Source organism: Suillus discolor, assembly GCF_016758755.1.
Source record: "Suillus discolor strain FC423 chromosome Unknown F5147scaffold_10, whole genome shotgun sequence".
Taxonomy (NCBI): Eukaryota; Fungi; Basidiomycota; class Agaricomycetes; order Boletales; family Suillaceae; genus Suillus; species Suillus discolor.
Window position 1 is genome coordinate 300,812 of NW_024541257.1, and position 26,919 is coordinate 327,730.

General features: G+C 47.3%; 12 protein-coding genes across 12 annotated transcripts; 7 read left to right on the forward strand and 5 right to left on the reverse strand.

Annotated features, from left to right (window-relative positions):
• Positions 1-1,455: 1,455 nt before the first annotated feature.
• On the reverse strand, positions 1,456-3,149 carry F5147DRAFT_650028 (uncharacterized protein; the record flags this gene model as incomplete). The annotated part of the gene is made up of 8 exons (XM_041433403.1): positions 1,456-1,507; positions 1,555-1,701; positions 1,760-1,797; positions 1,870-1,889; positions 2,063-2,363; positions 2,488-2,664; positions 2,709-2,878; positions 2,963-3,149. 8 exons carry the CDS (start codon positions 3,147-3,149, stop codon positions 1,456-1,458), a joined length of 1,092 nt encoding a protein of 363 aa, XP_041296332.1.
• A 293-nt stretch (positions 3,150-3,442) lies between these two features.
• On the reverse strand, positions 3,443-5,322 carry F5147DRAFT_770217 (uncharacterized protein; the record flags this gene model as incomplete). The annotated part of the gene is made up of 4 exons (XM_041441129.1): positions 3,443-4,372; positions 4,421-4,554; positions 4,755-5,032; positions 5,078-5,322. 4 exons carry the CDS (start codon positions 5,320-5,322, stop codon positions 3,443-3,445), a joined length of 1,587 nt encoding a protein of 528 aa, XP_041296333.1.
• Positions 5,323-5,867: 545 nt separating this feature from the next.
• Positions 5,868-7,306, forward strand: F5147DRAFT_650030 (uncharacterized protein; the record flags this gene model as incomplete). The annotated part of the gene is made up of 7 exons (XM_041433404.1): positions 5,868-5,967; positions 6,041-6,185; positions 6,256-6,340; positions 6,363-6,473; positions 6,532-6,643; positions 6,672-6,995; positions 7,044-7,306. 7 exons carry the CDS (start codon positions 5,868-5,870, stop codon positions 7,304-7,306), a joined length of 1,140 nt encoding a protein of 379 aa, XP_041296334.1.
• Positions 7,307-7,439: 133 nt separating this feature from the next.
• Positions 7,440-7,875, reverse strand: F5147DRAFT_770220 (uncharacterized protein; the record flags this gene model as incomplete). The annotated part of the gene is made up of 2 exons (XM_041441130.1): positions 7,440-7,784; positions 7,837-7,875. 2 exons carry the CDS (start codon positions 7,873-7,875, stop codon positions 7,440-7,442), a joined length of 384 nt encoding a protein of 127 aa, XP_041296335.1.
• A 2,091-nt stretch (positions 7,876-9,966) lies between these two features.
• Positions 9,967-10,958, reverse strand: F5147DRAFT_770221 (uncharacterized protein; the record flags this gene model as incomplete). The annotated part of the gene is made up of 5 exons (XM_041441131.1): positions 9,967-10,085; positions 10,136-10,242; positions 10,291-10,700; positions 10,760-10,816; positions 10,854-10,958. The coding sequence occupies 5 exons, from the start codon at positions 10,956-10,958 to the stop codon at positions 9,967-9,969; spliced, it is 798 nt and encodes a 265-aa protein (XP_041296336.1).
• A 1,073-nt stretch (positions 10,959-12,031) lies between these two features.
• Positions 12,032-13,006, forward strand: F5147DRAFT_743969 (uncharacterized protein; the record flags this gene model as incomplete). Its single annotated transcript, XM_041439641.1, has 2 exons — positions 12,032-12,333; positions 12,484-13,006. 2 exons carry the CDS (start codon positions 12,032-12,034, stop codon positions 13,004-13,006), a joined length of 825 nt encoding a protein of 274 aa, XP_041296337.1.
• Positions 13,007-14,583: 1,577 nt separating this feature from the next.
• On the forward strand, positions 14,584-14,829 carry F5147DRAFT_561561 (uncharacterized protein; the record flags this gene model as incomplete). Its single annotated transcript, XM_041430596.1, has 1 exon — positions 14,584-14,829. A coding segment is annotated over one exon (246 nt), but the record flags the coding sequence as incomplete, so codon positions are not given.
• A 907-nt stretch (positions 14,830-15,736) lies between these two features.
• Positions 15,737-16,479, reverse strand: F5147DRAFT_650034 (uncharacterized protein; the record flags this gene model as incomplete). Its single annotated transcript, XM_041433405.1, has 3 exons — positions 15,737-16,000; positions 16,050-16,333; positions 16,416-16,479. The coding sequence occupies 3 exons, from the start codon at positions 16,477-16,479 to the stop codon at positions 15,737-15,739; spliced, it is 612 nt and encodes a 203-aa protein (XP_041296339.1).
• Positions 16,480-18,678: 2,199 nt separating this feature from the next.
• On the forward strand, positions 18,679-20,411 carry F5147DRAFT_650035 (uncharacterized protein; the record flags this gene model as incomplete). The annotated part of the gene is made up of 6 exons (XM_041433406.1): positions 18,679-18,825; positions 18,870-19,208; positions 19,236-19,301; positions 19,350-19,475; positions 19,527-19,800; positions 19,849-20,411. The coding sequence occupies 6 exons, from the start codon at positions 18,679-18,681 to the stop codon at positions 20,409-20,411; spliced, it is 1,515 nt and encodes a 504-aa protein (XP_041296340.1).
• Positions 20,412-21,074: 663 nt separating this feature from the next.
• On the forward strand, positions 21,075-22,201 carry F5147DRAFT_770225 (uncharacterized protein; the record flags this gene model as incomplete). The annotated part of the gene is made up of 3 exons (XM_041441132.1): positions 21,075-21,390; positions 21,716-21,935; positions 21,991-22,201. 3 exons carry the CDS (start codon positions 21,075-21,077, stop codon positions 22,199-22,201), a joined length of 747 nt encoding a protein of 248 aa, XP_041296341.1.
• A 1,001-nt stretch (positions 22,202-23,202) lies between these two features.
• On the forward strand, positions 23,203-25,004 carry F5147DRAFT_770226 (uncharacterized protein; the record flags this gene model as incomplete). Its single annotated transcript, XM_041441133.1, has 5 exons — positions 23,203-23,235; positions 23,877-24,017; positions 24,080-24,274; positions 24,341-24,714; positions 24,764-25,004. 5 exons carry the CDS (start codon positions 23,203-23,205, stop codon positions 25,002-25,004), a joined length of 984 nt encoding a protein of 327 aa, XP_041296342.1.
• A 699-nt stretch (positions 25,005-25,703) lies between these two features.
• Positions 25,704-26,422, forward strand: F5147DRAFT_650037 (uncharacterized protein; the record flags this gene model as incomplete). The annotated part of the gene is made up of 6 exons (XM_041433407.1): positions 25,704-25,783; positions 25,841-25,859; positions 25,937-26,003; positions 26,080-26,159; positions 26,200-26,313; positions 26,351-26,422. 6 exons carry the CDS (start codon positions 25,704-25,706, stop codon positions 26,420-26,422), a joined length of 432 nt encoding a protein of 143 aa, XP_041296343.1.
• Between the last annotated feature and the right edge of the window lie 497 nt (positions 26,423-26,919).

The window sequence follows — 26,919 nt, forward strand, 5'->3', positions numbered from 1 at the left end:
CAGCAGGTCCAGACCACTGTCGCTCTAAGTGCTGGCGGCGTGCTGCCGCGTCAGGAGTCTAGCAGAGCAGGGGCTCTTGTAGATGTTGCAGTTGACTGTAACAGTTGTGATGGAATTCAGCATCACTTTTACCCTCGGATCTTCACATACTCTGCTGACTATCCAGAAAAGTAAGTCGATTCTTATACTACTTAGAGGGGTAATCAACTAAATGGTTGCACAATCCATTATCAGGGTATCATTGGCTACAATATGGAATCTGGGTGGCTGCCCATGTCCCTGATGCCTCATTCTGAAATCCTGCATTCAGAATCTGGGCTTGTCACTCGACATGAAACAATGCCAGACCCTTGCACACATGGATGACAATTCCCAGAAAAATAAAGTCACAACCTCACGTTCAATCATCTATGACAGTGGTTATGGTGTTCACAGCAACTATGTTGAAAATATATTGAAAGACCAGTCATTGGTACCTACTTCTGTACATTGGCATCGCCGTGGCACTTTGTATGAATACTAACCATAATCTTTCAGAACACGTTTTTGGAGAGGCTAGTTTCCTTGGATTCAATCTGTTTGTGATGCTGGTTGTAGACCTCATGCATGAGTTTGAGCTTGGTGTCTGGAAAGCACTGTTCACCCACCTGATATGCATTCTGAGTGCTGCTCACACAGGTGATGTACTGGTGCATGAACTTGATCGTCAGTATGCAGCTTTTAAAGTAGGCCTGATGTTGTGTGACTGACGGGGCACTAAGCTACAGACTTACTCTGACCTTTGGCCGTGATACTATCCGAAAGTTTGCCTCAAATGCCACATAATACAGTGACATATCTCCTTACTTACTGTCTAGCCCACCTTGACATTTCTGCCAATAGACCTGGGCCAACCCACCATGGGCCCACATAATGATTGTAAGTCAGTGTCATGGAGTGGGTTCTTTGTTGTTGTGTACCTGATGGCTAGGATGGGGCCCATGGGTCATATTCGTCGCCAGGTTGGGGTGGGCCCATGGGTCTCTGGATTGAAATACATTGTGCTTACAGGCGGGCCCAAGATATAGCAGAAAAGGTTTTGCTCAACAGTTTCAAGTGGGCCCACAGGTTTCGGGTGTCACTGGAATACTACTGCCGGTGATATTATGGGCAGTGAAACACGCCGGAGAATTAAAAAGTGAATGGCCACCAGCCGACATGATTGTCTGTCACAGCCGGTGAATGCATGCACAGATGTCGCCGGTAGGTTGGCACTTTGCGATCGTGATATGCCATGGGTGGACACCATCTCGGATTAATGGGCGGCGATGGAATAGGATTACCATAAGCGGCGATTGCATCACATTCACACCGGGCATCGGAGGCCTCACACGGCGGTTGTTTATTCAATGGTGCCATGTGCTGGAATGGGCCCATTCATGCAATGCGGGATGGAGGGTTGGGCTGGGCAGGGAGCTATTGCAATACAGGTGGGCTTAGGCCACGAATGTTGGCTTTCGGGCGGGCCCTATCTTAAATTGTCAGGATGGGCCCACAGGTTGTATGGATACTAACCGGTTAGGCCCACAACACCACCGAGGTTGATGCAACCTGGCCCAGCCCATGTACAACTGGATTGTTGGATGGGCCCAGATTCCATTGATGTGTAGCATGGGCTCACCCCATGTATGTGGAAGCAACTGCAGGCCTAGGGCCGGCGTCCTGTACAGTGGTGGGCCCAGGCCCGGTATGTTAGGGAGCGGGTAGGCCTGAAACTAACAAATCATGGCACGCAGCACCACGGCGCCATGAGCCAATCTATCAGACACATGACAGGTGTTCACTACCAACAAAAAGTGCTCTAAATTTATGAATGTCATCCCTATGTACCATATCAGCTATGCCCCTAACTGCAACAGAATGCATTGGCGATTATTGACTTGTACTTGGAATAGTCACCTCGGGGTACATTAACAAATTTATGAACATCATCCCTCATGTACCACACTCAGCTAACTCTATCGCCTGTTCACCCTGTCGACACCATGCCTAACAATTCTGCCTGAAGTACCTACCATCACACCTGAATTGTAGGTAATTTCAATGCCAATATTGGGCAATTTCATTTGCACCGGTCCATAATTGCCAATACTGGTTATGATATCAAACCATTGAGCGAGGGATTGAGAGTCTCTGTGCAGGGGTGAACAATGATTGCACATAACGGCAAGAACTGTAAATGAAGACGCCCATTGTCTGAGGCAATTTCCCATGTCCTTGAATTGATTATTGTCTGCCCATAGACTGAGGCCGAGCTGAGTTGTCAAAGACGACCAGTATAAGCTGCCATGCATGACTCTCAATGCAGCAGCAGCCAAGACCGCCTGGCCACCGGATCACCTGACATATAGTTGACCCGTCCTGTTTAAGGGTTGCCAATATTTCAGGATGAAACTTTGGAGCCTAGTGACATCAGCGAGTACTTCCAGGTGTAAAATACCAACGTACCGGATGACCTTGCAGAAACCATCCTGGAGATAGATTAATACAACCCGGAGTGAGGCCGTGTTCACTGGTTTGAAAATTGCTCTCATGGGTGCGCCATTTCTCCTTCTTGGCGGCAGTTCGGCTGATACTCTTACACAGATGATTGGACATCATCTTGGTTGCCGCCATCATATCATTCTACAGAAGTCAATAAACATCATCGGCAGGTGGTGAGCACCTACCTGTATGGTTTCATTAATCGCTTCAGGTAGATACCATAGAACAATAAGGCCAAATTTGTCCAGGACAACAGTAGGCCACTCAAGCATAAGTTGACCAACCAGCAGGAATCGCTCCAGGAGGGATTGTTCGCGCCAGGGATTGATGCCTGTTTCTTGCATATGCAACACATCTGAATACCGGACCATATCAAAGTTAATTGTCACTAATGCCGACCTGAGTCAGAACTATTGGCAGACGGGTGGCGAGGTCAAACCTGGATTAAGATATGCATCGGCGAGGTGCCATGCAAGATTTGAGCAAGCCATAAGCAAAACTACATCGAGCTTGGGTGGAGGGAGGACTTTGGGCATCACTCCAACAATAGAACAGAACTGTCGAGAGACATACTCGCTGGCAAGATGAGTTGTGGCCAATGCCCAATCAGCAGGAATGGGATTCATTGGTTGAGGGATGGAAACTGAATATTTGCTGACTTTTTATGTTGAGGGCTTATCAGAACATTCATAATGGGACGTAAGAAAGACATGCAGGGCAACCGGTAATGAAGGACACATGCCCAAGCCTTGCCGGTGCAAAGCATGTCCCAAATGTAATGACATGTGGTTGCCGGCAGACACCAGAGATATTTGGGTAAGAATGACAGCGTTAAATTCAGCACTGCATTTATGAAACATGATGGCGCCAACAACTCAAAGGCATTACAAATAGAAACAATATATGGACAAGAAGCTATCTAATTGTGGTGAAATGCAGAGACCAATTCACCGAGGTTGCCAGTGCTTTGAGAACTCCCTATGACATGACTACCAGAAGGGCCTGAGGGAGCATGCATCCCAGATGGGCCGGCAACTGTGGATGGCCCTGGGGGTGCAAGGATGACACCCAGAATGCTAGTACTCGCTGAGAGTGTGGAGACCAATGGGCCGGTGGCCATGGACGGTCCTGGGGTGAAGTTGAAGTACAATCTTTCCATGGCCTGTGCTTGGCCTACACTGAGGCTCTGATTATAGGAAACCTGGTGCTGGTGGGAAGCAGGAAAGAACACGGTGTTATTGTAATGGGGAGGTATGGATGGAGTGGGGATCAAAAATTGTCGAAGGGCCTCATAGGCATCTTGCAGGACGGCGGTGGTACTTCCCTGTGATGCCAACTTAACATCAGCTGCACGGAGTTGGTTCTCATGTGTCCGGGATTCTGCTTGCAAAGTGCAAATTTGGTCTTGCAGCATGGCAACATCGGCATGAAGTGTCTCCATACTGCACATCTTGGCATCCTGAGCAGCCACACGGACATTCAACGCCTCAAGGGAATCAGCGGCAGCAGCATTCCGAGCGCAGAGTTCGACGACCTGATTGTGAAGGTTATGGATGGTATTGTACATATCTTCATGACTCTTCAAGACTAATACCAAGTCCTTTGCAGCATCTAGTGTCATTGCCTGCAAGTCCTTCACCACTGTATCAGCCTGCACATCAATATCCATAAGCTCTGTGTGTGATGGTGGCGGTTGCACGTGCCGTGGTGGCAGTTTTGCAGGGTGGCTCACTGTCAGGGATGATTCAAGTGATGATGGCAAATATGCAGAGACAGAGGTCACAGGTGGTAAAGACAGCCTCTTCGGGGCAGCATTGTCGATGGTTGCCACATTGATATTAATGGTGTTCTACATCTCATGAGAAGTGAGGTAAACATCTAGGACTTGAATACCTACCGTCCCAACAGCCGACTCTTTGGCAACATCGCCAGCCGCTTCCGGCGAGGGGTCTTCATCATACTCTTTCGATGTAGTACGCCGGTGGCTACTTTGTGCCACTTGCTCATGTTGAGTTTCCCGGCAGCAGTGGCCTACATAAAGTTCATAAGGGAGACATCAGTAGAAACTTAAATGGTCCCTACCGGCAGAGGAAGAGGTTCTTCAAACCAGGGCTTGCATTGATCATCGGTGTGGGTGGACAGCGGCGGGCGGGTGGCTGATGACATGCTCTTCATCAGCTGCTCATTCTGACTGGAGTCTCTAGATCTTTTCCTCTGCAACAGTATACTACCATCGCTGTCCACACTATCCACCGGAGGTGGGACCTCTTTCCCCTTCCCTTTTCGATCCATCACACCAGACTTGGAGTCACAGCCACTGGTTGCCTGTGTTTGCTTTCTCTTCGGCATGGGCCTTTGTCTAACCATGGTGGTTTCTGCTTTCAAAACCTCCACCGGCGTGTCGCCGTCGACATTCTTGGGCGGCGCAGTCTGCTTACCCTTCCCTTTGCGAATGTCCGGCCCAATGACATTAGTGGCGACTACATGGTCAATAATTTCAATCGCATCACTGTCAGAACTATCAACCACTGTCAATGTATTCCTGGGCAATCACTGTGGCCTAGGTTTGGGTTTGGACCCCACCGGGGATTCCACCAGTGCATCTGCAATGACCTGCTGGGCCAGTTGCACCAGCGGGTGTGATATTGCAGATGGGTTTGAGGAGCTGATGAATGTGAGAGCCTTCCGATACAAAGGATGTTTCCGAATTCGTGAATCATTCGCTACAATGTTACGCCATACGGGCGCACTTAGAAATGATTGGCGAGTCACAGGGTCCAAATGATCTTGCAATTCCATTGCCGCTGATAACAAAAGCGGTGGAATCATGCTCGCTGATCACCCATGTTGTTCGAACACTGGCAACTGATCAGGATTCAATGCAAATTTTTTCCTTTGTTCATATTGGCAAGCTCACCAAAAAATTTGCGATGTCCATGGCCATAGTGAGATGGCTGGTGGGACCATTTTTCCACTCTACAGCTTGAGCCACGATTTGTTGCACTCGAGTGGCAGCATCATTAAGAGCTTTGTTTGAAACCTCTGTGGATGGCATAATATGTGGGCGGAAAAAAAGCAAAGGACCACAATATTAATTTTGACAATATATGTGTAATGGAAACAATTAAAATTTGAAGTCCAAATAGATCGGCTCGGGACCCGGTGCCATGAGGCTTTAGAAGCACTTGTATGTGGCACTTGTGTGGTTTCTCACAGCAAACATGCATTGTTTTGTGGCACATATTCAAACTCAGCCATGGGCCACACCACACATTGATGATATTTAAGCTTCCAGAGGTCACCATCTCACTTCCATCTCACACTGATTTGTACCATTGATTAAAATGACGCACTCAAACGACCACCGTGTCCATTTTGATATACCGATGGACAATGAGTCAGAGTCTCAAGCACCGTCATCCAATGCTGGCAACAACCCGACTAGTAAGTGTGATACTTCGTCATTATGAAAGTGTATGTAATGATTGCCTGTCAATGATGGATTTTGGGTTTGAAGCTCCGCCGGTGACTTCATATGGTGGCATGGCAGCCACACTGTCTGCTCCGCTGTACCAGCTGGACTTCAGGTTTGCAGCTCCACCTGCGGCACTGCCAGTGCTCCAACCTGTGTTTAACTTTGGGTTTGATTCCAGCACCGATGTGTCAGTCCACACCTCCTCCAGTGGCTCCAAATGCTGATATGTTGGCTGTCCCTCCTGCACTGCTGTACAGACTGAACTTCAGGTTCGAACATCGGCAACCAACACCACCAGTCTTTCAACCGGTATTTGACTTCGGGTTTTCCGCCGTCATCGAGGTGTCACCAACCCCTCAACCAGCCACTCCATCATTCTTGGACTTCAGATGGAACACCTCTGTCACCAGAGATGATCCACACTGACTGGCAAACCATTCAACTTTGGAATGGATTTGGATGTGACACCTCAATGGTCAGTCACACCACCCGTCATCCCGACTGAAAAAATGCCTTTGCCACCGACCCCGAAGCCAGCATTTGACTTTGGCTGGAATCTGTCGCCGACATCTATGCCAGCTCCGCCAGTTCATGTTGGATATGATATTTCCAATAGGCATATGTCCCTTCTTGAAAAAATCTTTGGTCAGCTGATATTTACCTACATTTATAGCATTCCAGTTCAATTGTCAAGTTCCTCCAGCAAAAGGAGGAGATTGGCAACCAATCCCAGTGAAAGCGGCTGTCCCGGTGACGGCAGTTAACCCAGCTGTCCCAGTGAAGGCAGCCATCCCAGCATCTGCGCCACCCACTCCAGCTCAGTTGGACGTGGCATATACGCCGAAGGCACTTCCAAATGTGGAATTTGTGTTCCTGCAGAGAAGCACACCAAGCAGTTCCTCTGATACATCAGACCATCGGCCTTCCCTTCAGCGCGTGATCAGCGATGCTGAGAGGACAGCGAGGAATATCGTTGAACACCTCCAAGGTGATGAATGTAAGCACCGCTTCATGCTCCCTTTAGAATCCAACTGATTTATGACAGTCAATAAACTTGCGCAGTTGATGCTGGGCAGCATCATCAACCCCGGCGATGATGTCCAGCATCCCAAACCTGATGAGGTCCTTGACAGCAACTGTGTCATATTATTGGCGTTTTGTGAGAGCAGAAATAAGTTGACTTGGATATTCAAAGATTTGATCCAGCTGCATCACATGGTGGCGGTGCAGGCCAGAATTGTTCCATTGGTGCACTCTCTGTCACAACAGGTGCAGAAAGCAGAGGGAAAGTCTGGCGGTGGTGACTAGTTACAAATTATATATATCACCATCACTTGTACATAGGTTTGCCACTCAAAGTGTTGTATATGTATGGGACCAGTGTTGCACTAGTCATAAATTGATTTAATTGCTGGTATTCTACTGATTTGAGATATGAGGATCACTTCTTGCTGTGTCTACCCAAAGATGCCTCCGGTGCAAATGTCTTGCTCCTGGTTCTCTTCGCTGGCATATCTCTAATGGCCTCAGGAGCACTGTGTTTTGATCCCCGGGGCTGATCATCGGCCGCATATGTGACCTCCTTTCTTCTTGTGACAGCACCGGATGATCTAGATGGCTGCTTCATGGACTTCCTCTGAGGTATGGCCGGCTCCTTGGTGTTGCTGAACATGGCAATGGCTGGTTTTGGCACATCACCGACGGCAGCCAGTGTCTGCCGTGCACTTCGCCGTGGTGGAGCGGCGTCAGACTTGAGCTTGCAAGGCTTGTTAGTCGGGAATGTGGCCTGCCGCGGTGGCATCACATCCTTTTCCGGGCAGTGAAAAGTGGTTCATCACCTTCACTAGAGGAGTGACCATCATCGCCGTATAACTCATCCTCTGAACTGCTTTCTTTGATGGCCCAGCACGATGGTAAGGGATTGCCTGTGTGCTTTCCCTTTGGCTGTGTCCGTTGAGTGTGGTTTCTATTCATGGCGGCCTGATGGGGTGCTGGAGAAACAACTGCCTCACATATTTCACTATCAGAATCTTGCCACACCACAAATGAAAAGGCTGGTTGAATATTTTGTTCTTGCTGGTATAAAGAGTTGATTCTGTGTGGGCTCTACAAAGTGTTACCTTCAGAACTCAGTGCACGAGTGATATGCTCGTCCCAAAGAGACTGCCTATAGAAATACTCCTTGATATAATGCAAGGGATATCTTGTTAAGATCGAGGATGAGAGAAAGGAAAGTTACCAAGAACGTGCTCAATGTTCCGAGGATGTGTCCGAAGTGGTCCAAAGGTGGTCCAGCATCAAGAAACGAAGGTCCGAGGTTGCGCAAAGCGTCCAAAGAGCTTCCGATGAACAGTGAGTGTTCCAAGAGAAGTACGGTGGGTGTATCGAAGTATAACTAAGCAAAGCCTATCGGGAGAACTTAGAGACAGCGAAGAGCGAAATGGCAGTGGTCAGGCCAAAACAATCATTCCAAATGAACAAAGATCGATTGCACGAAGTATGACTATCTGAAAGTGACTCTACTAACTATGACTTGTAGCAGGGAAAGTGAAGTGAAGTGTGAGTAGCTAGCGAGGCAGATTATATCCTACAGCATGAAAGTCTGGAAACTGTGTGGGCGAAACCAGTAGCGAGATAAGACATCCGAAATGTAATAAGACTCAAGGCGAGCCGCTACAGAGATATGCATGTAATAAGGTGCAAGGCATGTATAACCGACGGGCCGATGATGTATGTGCCCCTAGACATAATCAATAACAGACAACCAAGTGAAGAACGCACCAGCGAAGTCAAACTGTTACAGTAACATGGCACGAGTCCCCCGCCAGCAGACAGCCCTCTGCCACCCGCACGGCTATAGACGATACAGGGTCTCACCAGCCCTATGACGATAGATGACGATAGATGATGATAGACGATAAGCGGCAACTGCCGGCTTAGATAAGCGGTCTGGACCGCACGTGACATGACATGACGACATAGGTCTAGAAGACCTATTTATGTTATCAAGATAGAAGGCAAGCCTCGTGTTGCCTCATGTACTGATAGAAGGATACCACGTGGATCCTATCTCTGATGGAAGCGTACCGCATGGACGCTATCTACGATAGAAGCCCGCCTCATGGACGCTATCTCTGACTCATGTAGATAAGCATATTAGAACCCAGCTTTAGGCTGAGCTTAGATACGATAGAGTAGCCTTATATAAGGTCGAAGATTAAAGTAGACGTTCCTTACTTTAATCTTACTAGGTTTTCCCTTGAACTCCTTGTCCCGCTAAAGCTACCTGCTCGACATCGACTCGTACCTTCAGTGACGCCTCTCACTGTCTGTAAATCTCTGCTATCATCTCAGCGTAACCCCTCGTTAACCACCACGAGCTACGTTCGAGTACGCAACCTTTGCTTGTCTGTAAAGGCCGACGACTCTCAGCACTCGGTACCACTGTCGTGGTTGTCGCTGTTAGAACTATCCTAGTCGCACACGACCGTTTGTCGCAACACAAACAGACACGGATGGGACATGGTATGGAGGATCGGAACTGTATACAAGCCTCGGAAATGGACAGACGACCTTCGGACGACTCGGACGAACATGTGGAACTCTCGGATGGTAAATGGAGTGTCGAGGAATGTGTATGTGGAATACCTATGAGTTAGGCAGGATACGAGCCCAATGCTGATCCGAGTGCTACACCGGGCAAACCAGAATTGCAGCAAAGCACTTGTATCTGATATATCCATCTTGGAGGGTTCGTTGAATTGCACGCTGGTGGGCCATTTTGTGCCGTCAAAGAACGCTGATGGGTCCTGGCTTACATCCCCCCATGGCACCACTGACTTGGAGGTGTCTTCTTCACCACACATCCCTATGCTTTGTGAGAATGATTTTTAACGTGACATGTAAGCGCATGTACTGTATAGCTTCATGAGGAATGATCGAATCATGTGTTGTTGCTCAGCACAATTTCATCCTGTTGTATCGAGGAGCATCAGCCAGCCATCGGCATCCTCTTCAAGTTTGATCAGCTTCCAGGGCTGCTGCTTCTTTGACTTTACCATTTGTGGCTCCTCCCCATCCTCCACATCTACACCATGATCAATATATTTGTTGCAAAATGAATAACCTGTATCTCACTGAATTGCTCCCCTGCATATTCCCCCCATTCCGACATAAAAATGCTGTCCCAATCTCTGATCTTGATGAAGCTCTCGCCATTCCCAAACTGTTCATTGAAGTCATGACTTCCCCAAAGTTAATGTTGACAGCCAGGTAAGTAGTAGACCACACACCCTCCTAACATCAGCTTCCCTTCGCTGTTGTTCCATGCAGACAACACACAGACTCTCATTCCAGCTTGCTTGAACATTTTGGTGGCAAAATGCTCAATCATCTCAGTGCCCTTGCTCTCGGCGACCTTGGCTTGAACTTCCAGCGGCGGCGCTTGATGGTTCCATTTCTCCGCCATAGCTGCTGCCTGCTCCCTCTCCTCCACCAACAAACCATCAATTACTGACTTCGCCGCCCTTGGCCACTTGCTGATCATCTCCTCACTTCCAGCCATTTCCCCTGTCTCCTCTCGGATTAGGTGTTTATGAGTCTGGATTAGGACTTTCCTGGCTGTCCAATGTCTGCCATACTTGATGAGTGGCTTGGGATCTTTTTTTCGCCGAGATTGGTTTTGCAACCATTGCTTGTAAATCTTGAATGTACATTGTATCAATGCTCCGATGGCTCCAATATATTTAAGGTGTCACGAACCTTTTTCCGAGCTTTCAATATGGCTCGGTCCTTGGTAGGAGCTTGGAGTGAGGCTTCCTTGTAGATGGCGATGAGCACCCTCTTTACCTTTTACTGACCTCCAGTCCTCTAGGTGGTCCCTGAGGACCAAGACCTCTGCCTTGTCTAAGTGAACCTTCTTCTGCTGTGAGAGCACAATAGGAGATTGAGTTCTTGGCATGTTGGGTTATGGATAATGGTGATTCTGAATAGTTCAAGATTCACAAATACTGTAGTTGGTTGATATGGGGCAGTAAGGTTTGGTTCCTTGGCCAAGATCCCACAGTGTTTCTTTGTTCTGCTTGGTTCATCATATATTACAGCTCATATTGGGTACTTTTCATATATATCATTGTTGTGTTCAGTCAAGATGAAGTGGTGTTCCTTGTATCACTGTTGATATTATGTACTTTTGATGGATATGGTTGCTGTGTTCTCTTCGGATCATCTTATATTACATTCTAGGTCTTAGGATTATGTACTCATGCCAGATATGATCCGAGCATGATCAAATTAATCCAAGTATCACATTCCATTGGCCAATTGAAACCTCTTACCCTTCTTGCAGATTCTCATTGCAGTGAACAAATGAAAGGTTCCAAACTTCAAGAGTGGACACCCAAACAAAAGTATGCAGTAGTAGAATGGCAGAAATCATATCGGACCAGGAAGGTGGTGGGCAAATGGGTGGAGAGACCCATGATCAGTCGATCAGTTCCAGCAACCCCTACCAAGTCTGCTTCTAAGCAGCTGTCTCATGACATGCTTCACCATGGTGGACATGACTTTCTTGGGAACCTTGATGATCACAGGGTCATTCACCTACGACTGCCAAAATCCTTGGTTAGCCTTCCCTCACCCTTATCTGTCATACTCTGCTTATCTGAACTCAAGAGTCAAAACGACTATATGAAACAATGGGTCCCAAAGACAAAAGCATATCTTGACATACTCCTACAGAGGGAGGTTCCATCAGATCGGTCATGTATCATCTGTGGGACAGATGGTGTCTATAAATGTCATGGGTGCTTCGGTGAGCCTCTCTATTGCACAAGTTGTCGCAGAACCCAGCATCAGAGACTTCCCTTTCATTGGGTCAGCCAATGGACAGGCTCCTTCTTTGAGGAAAGTTGTTTGTTCAAGAGTGGGATCGTGATCTGGCTTGGCCATGACAGAAAGCCATGTCTATGGGAAGATGATGTAGGGGGTTCTAGTGTGTTTACTACCGGAGAAGAGGGAGCCAACACAACAGACATGGAGAGTTCATCAGAAGAAGACGGTGGCGCCCTATGTTTGAAGAACACCGATGACCTCCCAACCAGTGTGCCATTCATCAAGGGCAACAGCACAATGACAACAATAGTCGACAAGTCCGGCGTGCATACCTACATGGTTAGGTATTGCACATGCCCCAATGCCGCTGCTGCCGATATACAAATGTTTGAAATGGGCTTATTCCCAGCGTCCTTCTTGGAACCAAAGACGGCATTCATATTTGACGTCTTAAATGACTTTTTGTTGGACAACCTGGAGTGCGGAACGTCGGCGATAAATTAGTACAGCAAGTTGAGATGGATGACAATGACCATCTTTCCACATTTGGTCCCGGTGAGTGCGTTCATCCCTCACTGGGCAGATCATTCATTGGAATAAAGGACCGGTATCGGGAACTCATGAGGGTGGCCAGACAATGAAGGAAACTCAAGCTTCTCAAATGGAATGGCTTCAGCCATGAGGAAAAAGGACATCAGACCTGGCGATTTAGCTCTCTTTTGTCCGGCGTGTCCCCAGCCAGGGATTAATGTGACTTTGCCTGTCGGAGAACATACCAAGACTTTCAATGAGAAAGGATCAGATTTACAAACACTGAGTTGGCTATACACAAGATCACTTGTCATGGATGGAAACTTCAAAGCCGAGCATCTCCATCCATTAAATCCTGGCGACGAAGTTTCTCTCATGGACGGCCATGGGTTCATGGTAGGAGATGCAATGTATAAGGAGCATTTGGCCATTGCCCAAGACACCATTCAACGATCGGAATGCAACAACCACCGCACGGTCAATCAGGCAAATGCATCTCATCACAGGTTGGAGGCAACCGGCATTGGCAGTTGCACCTGTGCAAGGCATGGGTGTTTTGTTCCTCATGCCATGGTCGATTTTCAGAAGGGAGAAAGGTGTGGGACCAAACCTGAGCAAATGTACCACCTTACTGAGTTGAACTAGACAGATGAACATGGATTATGTGTTGTGCGAGGCATTGAAAATGAACGCCGATGGAATCCACTGAGCGTTGACCTTTTATGATGTAAACTGTCAGTACCACAAGTGTTTGAAGGACCGCATCGCCGAGAGTCCTATCTTGGAGATACCCGAGGAACTGGATATTATCCCCAGAATCGGACTGTGGCACGTGCATGGCCATCAAGACAGTTGCTATGTAAGATATGCATCAAATTTTATTGAGGGTGCCACTTGGATTGATGGCAAAATAATGGAAACACTATGGGCGCCATTAAATATTATCTCGCCGGCGGCCCGTGGAATGGGAACTTTGCACCAAAAGGAATGCTTGGACTATCAAATGAATGATTGTAACTTCATGAAGATGATCAGGACGAGTCAGCCCTCTGTGCAATCAATTTGAACAACTCATAATACATCATGCAGGCAAGTCGCTTTGCAAAAAGTACAATAAGGATGTCAGAGGGGCCGCCGATAGCAAATTGGTGTTCGAAAAGCTAGATGAGACTGCTGATCCTGTGAAAGTCCGGGAATGGGAAGTGCAAGAGAGGTCGGCGCATCAATGGCGTCGCCGTGATCCAACAGCTATGGACATTTATGAGGTTCAACTGCAGAAAGGTAAGTGTAAATGTCAGAACAGCAGATCCTCTCTCATTTAATTACAGCGCCGACAAGAAAGCAGCAGGAAATACAATTATTGGCGGAACAAGGACAGCGTGCACAGCCTATCCAGCGGCGAGGTGCAGTGACATGGCTTGCAGAGGGTTTGACAATTGAGGAGGCCCAAGTAACACTGCAAATGGATATTAGAAGACTCTGAGGTCAGCCAACAGACACACAGCGGTTGCAGATTGCCTGCCGGCAAGACATGTTACAAAGGGATATTGATCGATGGAGGGGAGCTGGAGTGATGTTCATCGGCGATGGCATTGGCAGTGAGCTCACTGATCATGAGGATGATGGCATGCAACTAGATCTTATCATGCTCGGAGAAGAATTAGATCCCGGAACGGAGGAGCAGCCAAGGTCCTTCAAGCCAGAGAAGGCAGTCATTCCCCTGCTGTCCAATTTGGGCGAGGATACATGTACTGCCATCGGTGTCGATGATTTGGTGAAACAAGAACTCATTCTACAGGAAGGCCAGGCCAATGATGCCCTGCACAACATCAGAGTGCATTTGGCTGACAAAGCGGTTATGTTTCAGAATACCGTAAGGGTTGCGAAATCTCAGGTGACGGCTACCTGAGCTTGGGCCCAAGTGCACTTGGTAGATCGGTTGGTCAGCATACAAGCCAGTATCTATTTGAAATGCTGCAAACAACTTTGCAACCTCGGCACCGATGATACTTTGCTCCAGCGATATCAAGTGCTTGCCAAAGAGCACCTTAAGGTCAGCACCGCTGTCGCCAATCCAAACTCACGGGGACAGCGAAATAACACGCTACCTTGGTTTTGGTCATTGGATGTAGCAGGAGATTCTGAGAGCAGTGACTGGTTAAATGAATGTAAGGAATTCACACTGGTGCAATGTCAGTCGTGCTGATCTCGCCGATGTGGCAGTTTACCAGGTACATTGGCTTCGGGCGAAGTCTCTCAAGGATCGTTGGGCGGAGGAGATTTTGCTTGTCCAGCATGAGATGGATTGGACCTGCAACTTCTTTATTCACAAGGCTGAGGTGTGGAAAAGACTCGGTGTCATTGCAAAGGAAGCCAAGAAACAAGGTTCAATGGCTTACGCAGGGAGGCAGGGAAAAATCTATCAATGTCTCTGGGAGGAGGCTAGACTGGCATTTCACCAGACGAAAGCTGAAACACAAACATGCGGTAAAGAAGTAATGTCGATGACTTGTAGTTATATGAGGTTCGCGCTGATGTTTTACCTTTAAACACCACGGTCAGATCGTTGGTTATGTATTGCTGGAGTATGTAAGGTGTATTGGCGGATGTTGTTACAGTAACATGGCATGAGTCCCCTGCCAGCAGACAGCCCTCTGCCACCACACGGCTATAGACGATACCAGAGTCTCACCAGCTCTATGACAATCATGACGATAGATGATGATAGAAGATAAGTGGCAACTGCCGGCTTAGATAAGCGGTCTGGACCGCATATGACGACACATGACGACATAGGTCTAGAAGACCTATTTATGTTATCAAGATAGAAGGCAAGCCTCGTGTTGCCTCATGTACTGATAGAAGGATGCCTCATGGATCCTATCTACGATAGAAGCCTGCCTCATGGACACTATCTCTGACTCATGTAGATAAGCAGATTAGAACCCAGCTTTAGGCTGAGCTTAGATACAAAGAGTAGCCTTATATAAGGTCGAAGATTAAAGTAGATGTTCCTTACTTTAATCTTACTAGGTTTACCCTTGAACTCCTTGTCCCGCTAAAGCTACCTGCTCGACATCAACTTGTACCTTCAGTGATGCCTCTCACTGTCTGTAACCTCTGCTATAATCTCAGCGTAACCCCTCGTTAACCACCACGAGCTACGTTCGAGTACGCAACCTTTGCTTGTCTGTAAAGGCCGACGACTCTCAGCACTCAGTACCACTGTCGTGGTTGTCGCTGTTTAGATCATCCTAGTCGCACATGACCGTGTGTCGTAACAGATGTTTGCTTCTCACTCCAATCAATCAGCAGGTTGATATATATAACTACATACAATTATTTGCTATATAGTGTCAGCCCTGGACTTAATGCTCATTGCGCCACCTCCCATTTCAAATACTTCGTCAGTTTCTCAGTTGCAGCGATGGCATTGACTACATCCTGTCCCAATGCAGTGTCCATGCGAAGCATGGTGGTGGCAACTATTTTCGCCTCAACTACTTTATCTTCAAGCATCTTGACAATCAGTTGGCCTTCATGCAGCACCTCGGTGTGGATGCTAGACATTTGCTGTGCAACCGGTGTCGACATCGGGTGAGCGAATGTTGCTGGCGTGATCAGAACCTTTCCCTCGGGCTATCGCCAGTGTCAGTTAAAGTCTTGATATAAGTGGAGAGAACTTTACCAATTGTGTAAAATGTTCGCCGATTATGTTCTGAACCTGCACACAATTTGTGTAAGTGTTGAGAAAGTCATGGTTGGGCTTCAGGTCAGCTAATCCTGTCCACCAGGGTGTCCAATATGTCCGGGCCAGATGACCCTTCTGCCAAAATCCAGCCGGCACAGAGGGCAAGGTCATAAAGGCGTCATAAACCTCCTCAAAATTGCTGAGGAGTCCGAGCTGCTTCATAGACAGCACGCCAACAAAGAAACAGAGATTCCTCGACAGCGGTGGGCTGATGGACATTCCTGCACAAAAAGACATCCAAGGCAAAGTGAAGGACTGAGTCATTTATCAGCTCGGTGGGTGGGTGATAGGCGAAGTACTTACCTCTCCTTCCTAGTTCAGGTATTTGCCGATGATCCAGTGGTTCAACTGTGGTAAAGTAAGACATGTAGTCTCTAGCTCAGTCCGGTGTCTTCTTAGATAGATGATCTATAGATAAACACCTACAAAATCAAATATCTCCATGGTCAGTGATTCAGACAAATACCAATGACTGATAACGTGGTTGTTCGTGGGTGGCTGTTTACACTTCCCCAAGCTATGTTCAGACAAAAAGTACTTCTGTGAGGTCAGTAGCAATACCAGTCAATCCAACAGTATGGACGCAATAGAAAATAAAATAAACAGAATGTAGTCAGCCCAACGGTATGGTGATGACAAGAAGAAAAATGTTTCACTCCAATGGTATGGCAGTGATTAGAGAACAGAGAAAAGTCAGCCCAACAGTATGGTACTGATAAAAAAATAGATTGATAAGAGAAACCCGTCCTTCAGTAACAATGCTTCTCATAATAAATTTACTACAGAAAGTTGTGCGAAATTATAACAATCACCCCCTCAGCACAAACAGGTAGAATCAAAGGTCAGGACTAGGAACTCATGATGAGTATTAAACAGAATCAGGAACGGACGTCCTTGGATTTCAGTACCAAGTCCCCTATTCAACAACTAAAGTCTAGCAGACAAAGAAAACCCTGGCTCAGTATCACTACTCAGATGAGTGAGGTCAAGCGTCACTATCAACTTCTGAAGTCTTCCCACTAAGCCAGTGCTTAGATGGACGTAAAGACAACACAAAGATCCTGGAACAAATTCAGAACAATAACACTAGTATGTGAACGAACTGAAAAAGAAAAAGAGACAAATGAAAAAAAAGAACAGAAACAGAAAGAAACAGCAGAAAAAGAAAGAGAAAAGAAGAAAGAAAAAGAAAGAAAAGAAACTAGAGGTTCACCAGTAGAAAATCAAAGAAAAAGTTTGCTCGCTGTTGAGCACAGTGAGCTCAAGATATTTCACAGTTGTTGACGATGAGCTAAAGGTATTGCTGGATGTTGCTTACAATGGCCTCTCAGTTATTTGCTTAACAGCTCTTGTCACTGTTGTTGATACTGATCACACTTCACACTCAAATTTATTTTGTGGGGCTTAAAAGTTCCCTCTATGCATATTTTTATTGGCAAAAAGTGGGGTCTTATATAGATCAATTATGGTGGCTGTGCTACTATTTCCCACGTTCTAAGGGGAATAGGCTTAGTCAGATTGTACCAATACTATTTACTGTAGTCATGTGCTTTATAACTTATGTCATCAAGCTTTAGTCATCTCAAAAGGTTGCTTTGTCATGATTTGGTTTAGGATCATAGGTCACCTGACTGTTAGAGTCATATGACTTAGTATCATGTGACAAATATTAAGTAACAGACTGATTATGTTATTTGTTGGTGTCTTGTTATGATGTTACTTTATTGACCATAGAAATGATGCGAGCCGTGTATTTAGAGTGTTAAGAAAGTTCCCACAAGCCAACTTACGCAAGAACTATTTTACACTGTTACTTGACATGTGTGGGATTCAGTCTGAGTCATTGTTATTGCTGACTAAGCAGAATTTACCGCAAAATTAAATATACAAGAATATTCAGCCTATCTGAGTCTGTCTGAGAAATGAAATGAAAATACTATCTGAACTGCAGTCTGAACCATAAAGTAAAGGAAGATTGTTCATAATGATTTCTAGGGTATCAGGCTCATGGGAGAGCATTAGTCATCCATGCACCGAACCGGTTTGGTGCAGGTCACTGGATGGCCAATAAACAGGAGGCAGCGTACTCAAAAATGCTGGCGATGTCAGACATATCCAAATGCATTTCATTGGACATTGAGTCTGCCAACATAGTGGCAGAGATGGTAGGATTGGACATAATGAAATTGTAGTCCAAAATCGTCATGGGCAAGGCCTTTAAATAGATTTAAGTGATCGGGATTTGAATTACATAATGTGTGGGGATGGAACATCTAAGCTATTGTGATTCGGCGGGTTTTGCCGATGTGCAACCTGGGCAATGGTAGACCACAGTATTGACCTTGGATCGGCCAAAACAGTCAACTTCCGGCCACAACAATGTGTGCCGTTGGACCGCAGCTGTGAATGTGGAGATAGTGGAACATCTTGTCCAAGGTGGTCACATTTGGCAAATGCCGTGCAACAATTGAGTATCACATAATCCACAGCCACTGTGGTCACAGCGGAGTTATATATATATAGTGTTAAAGTTTGTCGCCGTTCCTCAACTTGAACTCAAACCAAAATGTCCTCTGCTCACAATATTGCCGCCACCAACAAGGCCTTCAGTGACGTCGTCAACAAGATCGACCACCTGCTGGGGCAAGCTTCACAGTTAGATGCTGCGGATCCGCACCACTTGACCATAGCCATGGAAATAGGCAAGGTTTTGGTAAGTACTTGTTACATGTTGTAACATTACCTAATTGTTTGCAGATGCAGGTTATGATGTCCCACGGCGGGAGTGTAACTGTCCTCTTGCTGTTGATCTTGTCGGCTGCTGCAGAACTGCAGCAGCACATAAACACATCTAGGACTGGTCTGACTGGCACGCCTGTTTGGGCCAATATCCGAGGTGACGATGTCCACATCCAAACTCACCCTCTTTTCCCCTCCACCAGGAATTTCCGAGGGAGCCCGTCACCTTTGCCGCCCCACCAGGGCCCATCTAAGCCCAGGAGGCGCCCTGTGGTGGAGGAGCCTGACGAATGTGGACGAGGGACTGAGCGTGGGAAGTGTCACCGTGCTGCCAGCATCAGAAGCCACAGCTGCCTGGTGATGTCGAAGTGACAGCATCAAAAGTCTAGGGCAGTTGTCAGCACTGATGACGAGCTAGATGAAGAGGAACCGGTGACACCCACTATCTCAGTAAGTGACTCACTTATCATCTCAACTCACAGCTAACGCACTGTGTAGACCATTACCAGAACCTGCCGCCAATATGTGGAAATCAATGAAGAGGAAGACATGGATGAAGAAGCCGATGAGGAAGATGTTGTGGAACCGCCGAGGAATGTCACTGCTGCCGATGTCTCCTTGCTGGTGAGTCTTGATGCATTGCTGCATTCTGGACATGTTATTGACATCCAACAGATTACCTCTGGTGCCGATTTGATGGAGGAGGAGTTCACCACTCCTTCAGCAGAAGTGTGGGCACCCTGCTGCAGGCAATGCGTCATGTGGGGCCTCATTTGCCGCCAGGCGTACCACAAGGATCACGGCGGCAAGTTAAGAGTCTGCACCCTTTGTAGCCGCTTGAAGATTAGATGTGGCGGCAAAGGGTCCGAGGTGCCCAAAATGAAAAACAAGTCTGTGTTAGCACGGCAAGCCCTCTCTCAATCCCGGTGCCATCGCTCGCTGCCAGCTGGTAGGTGTCGGCCTTCTGACTGTAGCTACTTACTAAACCCAACATCAGCTGCAGATCCTCCAGTGCATGCTCCAGTTGTCAGTCAAGTCCAGGAGGAGCAGCTGCCGCTGGAACACTCCCAGACTCGGGCTGACCCAGCACTCGCCAGTCCCTCCAATGAGGAGATGCAGGATCTGTGTGATGAAGTTGCCGGCCTTCGGGTGACCGTTGAAACCTTGCAACAGCAAGTCATCAACGGTGATGGGCAACTTCAAGAAAGATTGGCAGCACAGGAAGAACGTGCCCAGCTGCTGGCGGCTGAGCTGAAAGTTCTTCGCCAACTTGTTGTTTTGGCCACCACTCAGCCCAATGCCGAGATGCTTCCCACTTCTGCGCATCCAGCTGCGCAACACTCATTGGTGGCAACCGCTCAGCCGACTCTCACCACCGATATGCAGCCGCTTGCCAAGCCTTCGTCGGTGCTCCCCGATGACACCTCATTCCAGCCGGGCGCTCAACCTGACGGTAGCTCAACTGACACCCTTCCTGTGCTCCCCACTCTCCCGGCCACTCCTCAAGCTGAGGTTGCTTGTTTGCCGGTTGTAATAAAGGCTGATGAGGCGGCCAACTAATTTTTATGTACAATTCTTCACACTTATCTTGGCTGGTACTATACAAGCATGTATTACTTAGTGTGTTCTTGATTGGAATGGAATGGAAAATGGGCATGATGTACTGCCCCTGTATACCCCATGGTATGTGTGATCCTTCAACGGTTGATGACCCGCTGGTGTTCTGCCGCCATGGCAATAATTCCCAGGAAATGTAGTTCCACTGATGTGCTCTTGACTCATGCCGGCCACGGCCACACTGTCCCTACACCTACCGTGCATCCGGCGCCCAGCGGTCAGAGTGTTATTAGCTTCCGGCAATATCTTGTCACACGAGCCCATTCATATTTGCAGTGTGACACGATGCGAGCTCATCCGCATATAGCGCGGTATTGATCTAGGCCCACCATTTCACTTACTGCACAAATTGCGCCCATCATCCACATCGGGGAATATGTGGGCTGGTGCATACAGTGCTATACATGGTGTGAGCCCTGCCATAGAGAGGGCCCCATGTAGCTGGGCCCATATCCACCATCTGAGGCTTCAGTGGGCCCACTGTACTATTTTGTATTTCTAGGGTGGGCCTGTATCCCTCAGTTCAGACCATCATGTGGGCCCACCATCATTGTTTGCATACCACTGGCAGGTGTCATATCCCGTATTCCGGACCTACATCCAACAATGTTCCCACGCCTCATCCGGACCTCCGGATCCCCTGTCCATGTCCTTTATCTGTTCAGATGTCTATACGCCCGAATCCCTGTACCTTTGCATATCCACACATCCGGATCCGATATCTGGACACCTGATTTCATATCCACTTCTCAGGATCTCCGGATCCAACCTATGCTTCATATCCGAACCCAAACCTTAAATCAGTGCTCATCCCCTTATGGTAATCACCTGTTTCCGGACCCGGACCAATCACGCCCTCATATCCAAACATCTCCGGACATCCAGATCCGACCTGCGTCTATCTTCCATGCCTTTTCCCTTTGTATGTTCCTTCTTGAGTTAGTCTATACTCATTTTCCGTACCTCAGTTCATTTCCGCCTTTATTTTCCTATGTTCTCATTTCCGTCTTCATTTACTATTTTCCGATAGACTAGTGTTTGACTTTTCTATACACTCCGTCCACAGCCTCGCATAGCTTCGGACTGTGCTGACTGATTCTCCATTATGTCCTCCACAGTATATAAACCCTGTAGAAACTCCTGTATTTCCTTAGTCTGAATATTACACATATTAGTCCTCGCACTAGACCTCACACTAAGTCCCCATACTAGTTCTAGTCCTCCGACTTAGTCAATATCTATCTCAGGCCTAGGGAGGAATTCCCTAGGCCAGAGCTCCGCTCCTCCGCTCCTCCGCTCCTCCGCTCCTCCGCTCCTCCGCTCCTCCGCTCCTCCGCTCCTCCGCTCCTCCGCTCCTCCAATCCTCCAATCCTCCATTCCTCCGAGTTTCCGGAAGTTCCTCCGGAACTTTCCCGCAGTCCTCCGGACCCATTCTGCTTCGGACTTTGTCCCTGCAGCCTTTCCTCTGTATCCATTCTACTCAGGATTCATCCTGAGTAGCCATTATACATATCTGTACCAGGACGAAACCTCGTTGTAATTTCCGGAAGTTCCTCCGGAACTTTCCTGCACCCCTCCGGAAGTTTCTCACACTCATCCAGATCCGGATAGTCCTTCCAGACTTCCTCCGGATGTCATCTGCAATTAAGGGCACATACTCGGGTAAGGGGCGCAGCGCACGAGCTGAAGCCAAGCCCCTCGGAATCAGTCCTACCCTTTGTGCACGGTCTTAACAGCGGGCCCAATCACATTGTGATACATGGCATGAGCCCCACCGCACAAAGGGTACAATGTAGCTGGGCCCATCTGAGCTTCCAGTGGACATAGCGGGCTCCCTCCACTAATCTGTATTTCCAGGGTAGGCCTGGATCCGTAGTTCAGACCTTCATGTGGGCCCACTACCGTTGCTTTTATATTACCGGCAGGCCCATTCAATGCCCAGAACCTGATCTGGGCCCACCCTATTAGGGTGTCTACTGATAGTGGGCCCACTCCTGTGCTGGAATGTTGTGGGCCTGACACAACATTGGGGCACTGCCGGGTGTGCCAGCAATTGGATCAACCCGGCGGGTCATGCACACTTGCCGGGCAGCCCCACCGATAAAGTGCATCAGTAGAACAATCGCACTGGATGTTCCTGCCATTTTCATATTTCGCTGGACACTTTCCCACGATTTGGAAATTCATTCCCCACTTATAATTGACCCGATTCAGCTGGCTGGGGTTGCGGGTTGCACGCGCCAGATGTCCGATGTGCCTTTTCCATATACCAGCAGACACTCGCCAATGATTTTGGAGTGCACGCGCTGGTGGCTATAATGGTGATCATTTGGCCAGCCAGGTTTGCAATTTGCATCCGCCAGTATATCTGATGTTCACCGACCTTGATGCCATCGGTGAATGTAATTTAGCTACATCTGAATTCCATGGGCCCACCCCAAAGTCTCGAGAGATGGCCATTCTGCTGTACTATAGGCCCATCCTTAAATAAAATTCTCTTCCATCTAGACACCCAAGGGCCCACTCCACAGTTACACATTACATAGGTAGGGGGCCCACAGCTATCCACTGGGCACACAGCATGCAAGAGCCCACCCAGAGACATATCCCTACAACATATACTGGGCCCATGGTGGGTTGGCCCTGGTGTCATGGAAGAAATGTCAAGATGGGCTGGCCATGTTTATAGAGTCAGGTCACTGAAGGGGCTCCAAATGCTTCTGACATGACAAAGATGGCTGCTCGAGACTTCAAGGACCTTCTTCAGGTAAGGCTTCATGTCCTTACCCATTTTCAACCCTAATATCTGTCTAATCAGTGCACTATTCCTGTATTCAAGGCCCTGCTCCCAGAACTGCACAATAAATCTATTTTGGCTCTGTTATTTACCTGTGCGCACTGGCATGCTCTCACAAAACTGCGCATGCACACTGACGAAACTCTTAACCTCCTTGACACTGCCACCGTTGAGCTCAGCAAAAAACTCCACCATTTCCAGAAATCCACTTGCACGGCATTCAACACTAAGGAACTAAAATGAGAAGCAGAGCGTCATCAGTGATGGCACTTACGAAATGTTGGCAATGGAAATGGAGAGGCAACAGTGTCGACATATCAGACATCTCGGCGACCAAAGACCTTTAACCTACAAACATACAAGTTACACACCCTGGGGGATTATTCAGCCTCAATACGTACCTTTGGCACAACGGACTCATATAGTACTGAACCGGTGAGCAGACACTTCTAATAATGCCAATCATGGAGATAATTTTTCGTGTATTGTAGGGAGAGTTAGAACACCGCACTTCGAAAGCAAGGTATCATCAAACAGACTGAAAAGAAGTTGTCAAACAGATAGCCAGTATTGAACGGCACGAGGCCCATATATGCTGCATTTGTGACAAGCAGTTACCACATGGTGCAGTGAACAAGGAAGAAGAGGTCGCCACATCACCAGAAGCTCGTTTCCATGTCGGGAAATCTCAAAATTTTCCCAAGAATATTCCGTTGTTTCTTCAAAGGCATTCTGGAGATCCTGCTGTGAAAGTATGTGATACATCATCATTAAGAGAGTTTGAATGCAGCATCGTGCTGATTTTCAGTGACAGTATTTTTTACCCAATCTTCAGCGTTTTCTCCTTCACAAAATCAAGGAGATCTTAATCAGGGAAAATGGCCTTCTACACACCACCGCCGTCCCAGGAGCTGCACCAGCATTCTCAGACTCAAGCAGCCGTGTTTTTATTGAGGCTGATCGCATGTACCGACACAACTTGATGTGTTTCAACTACACGACATACAATGTCCGCCGAGTGCAGGACATCATAAATCCATCAATATCTCATTGTGATATTATGCTCCTGGACTAGGCTAGCGGCCTGACTGATTCTGATGATTCAACTGCTAGAAAACAACATCTGTATCTTTATGCTCATGTGCTTGGCATTTATCATGCTAATGTCACTTATGTTGGTCCTGGAATGGTTGATTATCGCTCGTACCGAATCGACTTCCTGTGGGTACGCTGGTATCAATATGTGGACGAACACACCATGTCTTTAGATTGTGTCTGTTTTCCCCCTATGGCAGAACCAGATGCCTTTGGGTTTGTTGACCCCAATGATGTCCTTAGGGGATGTCATATCATTCCGCATTTCGCTCAGGGCCAGTGGCATCTGGACAGCATGGGTATTTCTCATTGTGCTAAAGATGAGTCAGATTGGTGGTTCTATTATACCAATCGGTGCATTCATGAGCTCTATTAACAGAGCTCCCCTGACGTAACAGTTTAGTTTTGTAGACTGCGACATGTTCATGCAGTATCATTGGGGTTTAGGTGTCGGGCACACCTACTCTCATACTGGTCACAAAGCTGCCGACACAAATGCAGATGTGGGAGATTCTGAAGACGAAGAAGATGAAGAAGAATGTTGTGATCAAGATCCCAGTATGTCTAATTCGGATTCGGGATCTGATTCAGATGAAAGCTGGGACAATGATGATGAGTACGATACCCGTGACTATGAGGTCTAGATCTATGGCAGTTAGAGCTCTTTGACACAGCCTACATGATACGAGTGGCACTAGCCTATGATCAACCACGAACATTGATCAACTAGTGCTATCCTGGGTGTCTTATATTCACAAATATAAATATATTCATGGTGGACTGAAGGTGTATGGTATCCGAGACTATGGGTGTGCAGCGTTTAAACTCCGCTGCGACTTGGAAGCGCCTTACAGTAGTTACCTCTGAGGTTATCCATCCTTACTTGAAAACCCTAACTGCTAACAATGGCAATGTCAGTACAAACTCAGGCAATCACATGGCTGACTCTTGTTCGCTCACTCTACTTGCAACCACGGACTTGGGATACTTTCTTGTACATATTCATACTATCTCGAGTCATCAAATTAGCCCTCAACTTGAAACAGCAGAATTCGTACAGAAGTAATAGTATTACCCAACTTCGTTTGTGCTGAATAGAGCGCTTGCTTGAAAGGAGAGCTCTCAGATAGTAGGTTATGCTGACTACTCGAATTCCCAAAATAGATTTGAGCTCGTTACTGAGTACTGAACTCGTGTAAAGGTGAACTTTCCTAGTAGGTCGTCATTTTCCTGGCAATATCTAACTGCTCACCATTAGTCAAACTGCACCAAACAGTGTAGCTGAAGGGTATTATTTGAGTCGCAATCATGCCACCTCCTCGCCCCAATTACTTCCACCTGCCATGTCTGAGGCGCAGGAATCTCAGTGCAGTCAATGTCGTAAATCAGTCGATGCCCTTCAACTGGGTCCCAGGAAAAGACCGTGTGTATCTCTATCTGTAGAAATTAATTGCTACTGATGATCACAATCTTAATACAGGAGGGCAACTGACCTGTTGGTACACTATGGCCATCATTTCGAATGATCCACGCTCTTTGCAACTTTCAAGCCCTTCTTATGAATGGAATTTCACAGATGGGAGAATTGGCTGAGATTCCAGAGGAAAACTTTACCGCAGAGTATGTCACTTTCCTGCAGAGTTGTATGCATCAAATTCAACCTTTTAAGGGAACGGCATGAGCATTGTATCTTTCAAGAGCTCCTCAAATGTGTGGCAGGGCTGAAGGAGTGCCTGATGCAAGGCGGAAAGGATGAAGTTGATGCTGTCACTGAGTTGGCAAGTATCTCAGTTTTCTATGTATGTCTTCAACTTAGCCTCTTATTTTACATATCATAAGTTCACCAAAGGTGCATCTGGAGCAAGGGGTGATGATACTAAGAGCCTCAAAGGCAGCGTCCTCGACTGCATTACTCCTAAGGGGCAGAGTCTTGTTCCTCCTCTTGCTCGCAATGTGAAAATCGATCATGGTTTTCATCACGAATGGACAGGTGCCTTACTTTGTCTGGCTGGCCTCAACTGGTCTAATGCAGAGTGGGTATCTCATATGTCTGTTTCCTTGATGTACATACTAAAGAAATACAGGACAAAAATCAAGCTACAAAGTGGCGAGATTATCGTGACCAGGGATCAGTGACCATTGTTCCTGTATGCTGACTATCATTACGACCCCAAGGATCCATGGAATGGTCTGTTTCGAAGTGCCTTATTAGTTTCTGTATGATACCAAACTTCGCAATGTTTTTTTTTATTCTAACTACAGTCACTGTTACAGTAACATGGCACGAGTCCCCCGCCAGCAGAGAGCCCTCTGCCACCCGCACGGCTATAGACGACACCGGAGCCTCACCAGCTCTATAGACGACAACAGAGCATCATTGGCTCTATGACGATAGATGATGACAGATGACGATAGACGATAAGCGGCAACTGCCGGCTTAGATAAGCGGTCTGGACCGCACGTGACGACACATGACGACATAGGTCTAGAAGACCTATTTATGTTATCAAGATAGAAGGCAAGCCTCGTGCTGCCTCACGGACAGATAGAAGATAGAAG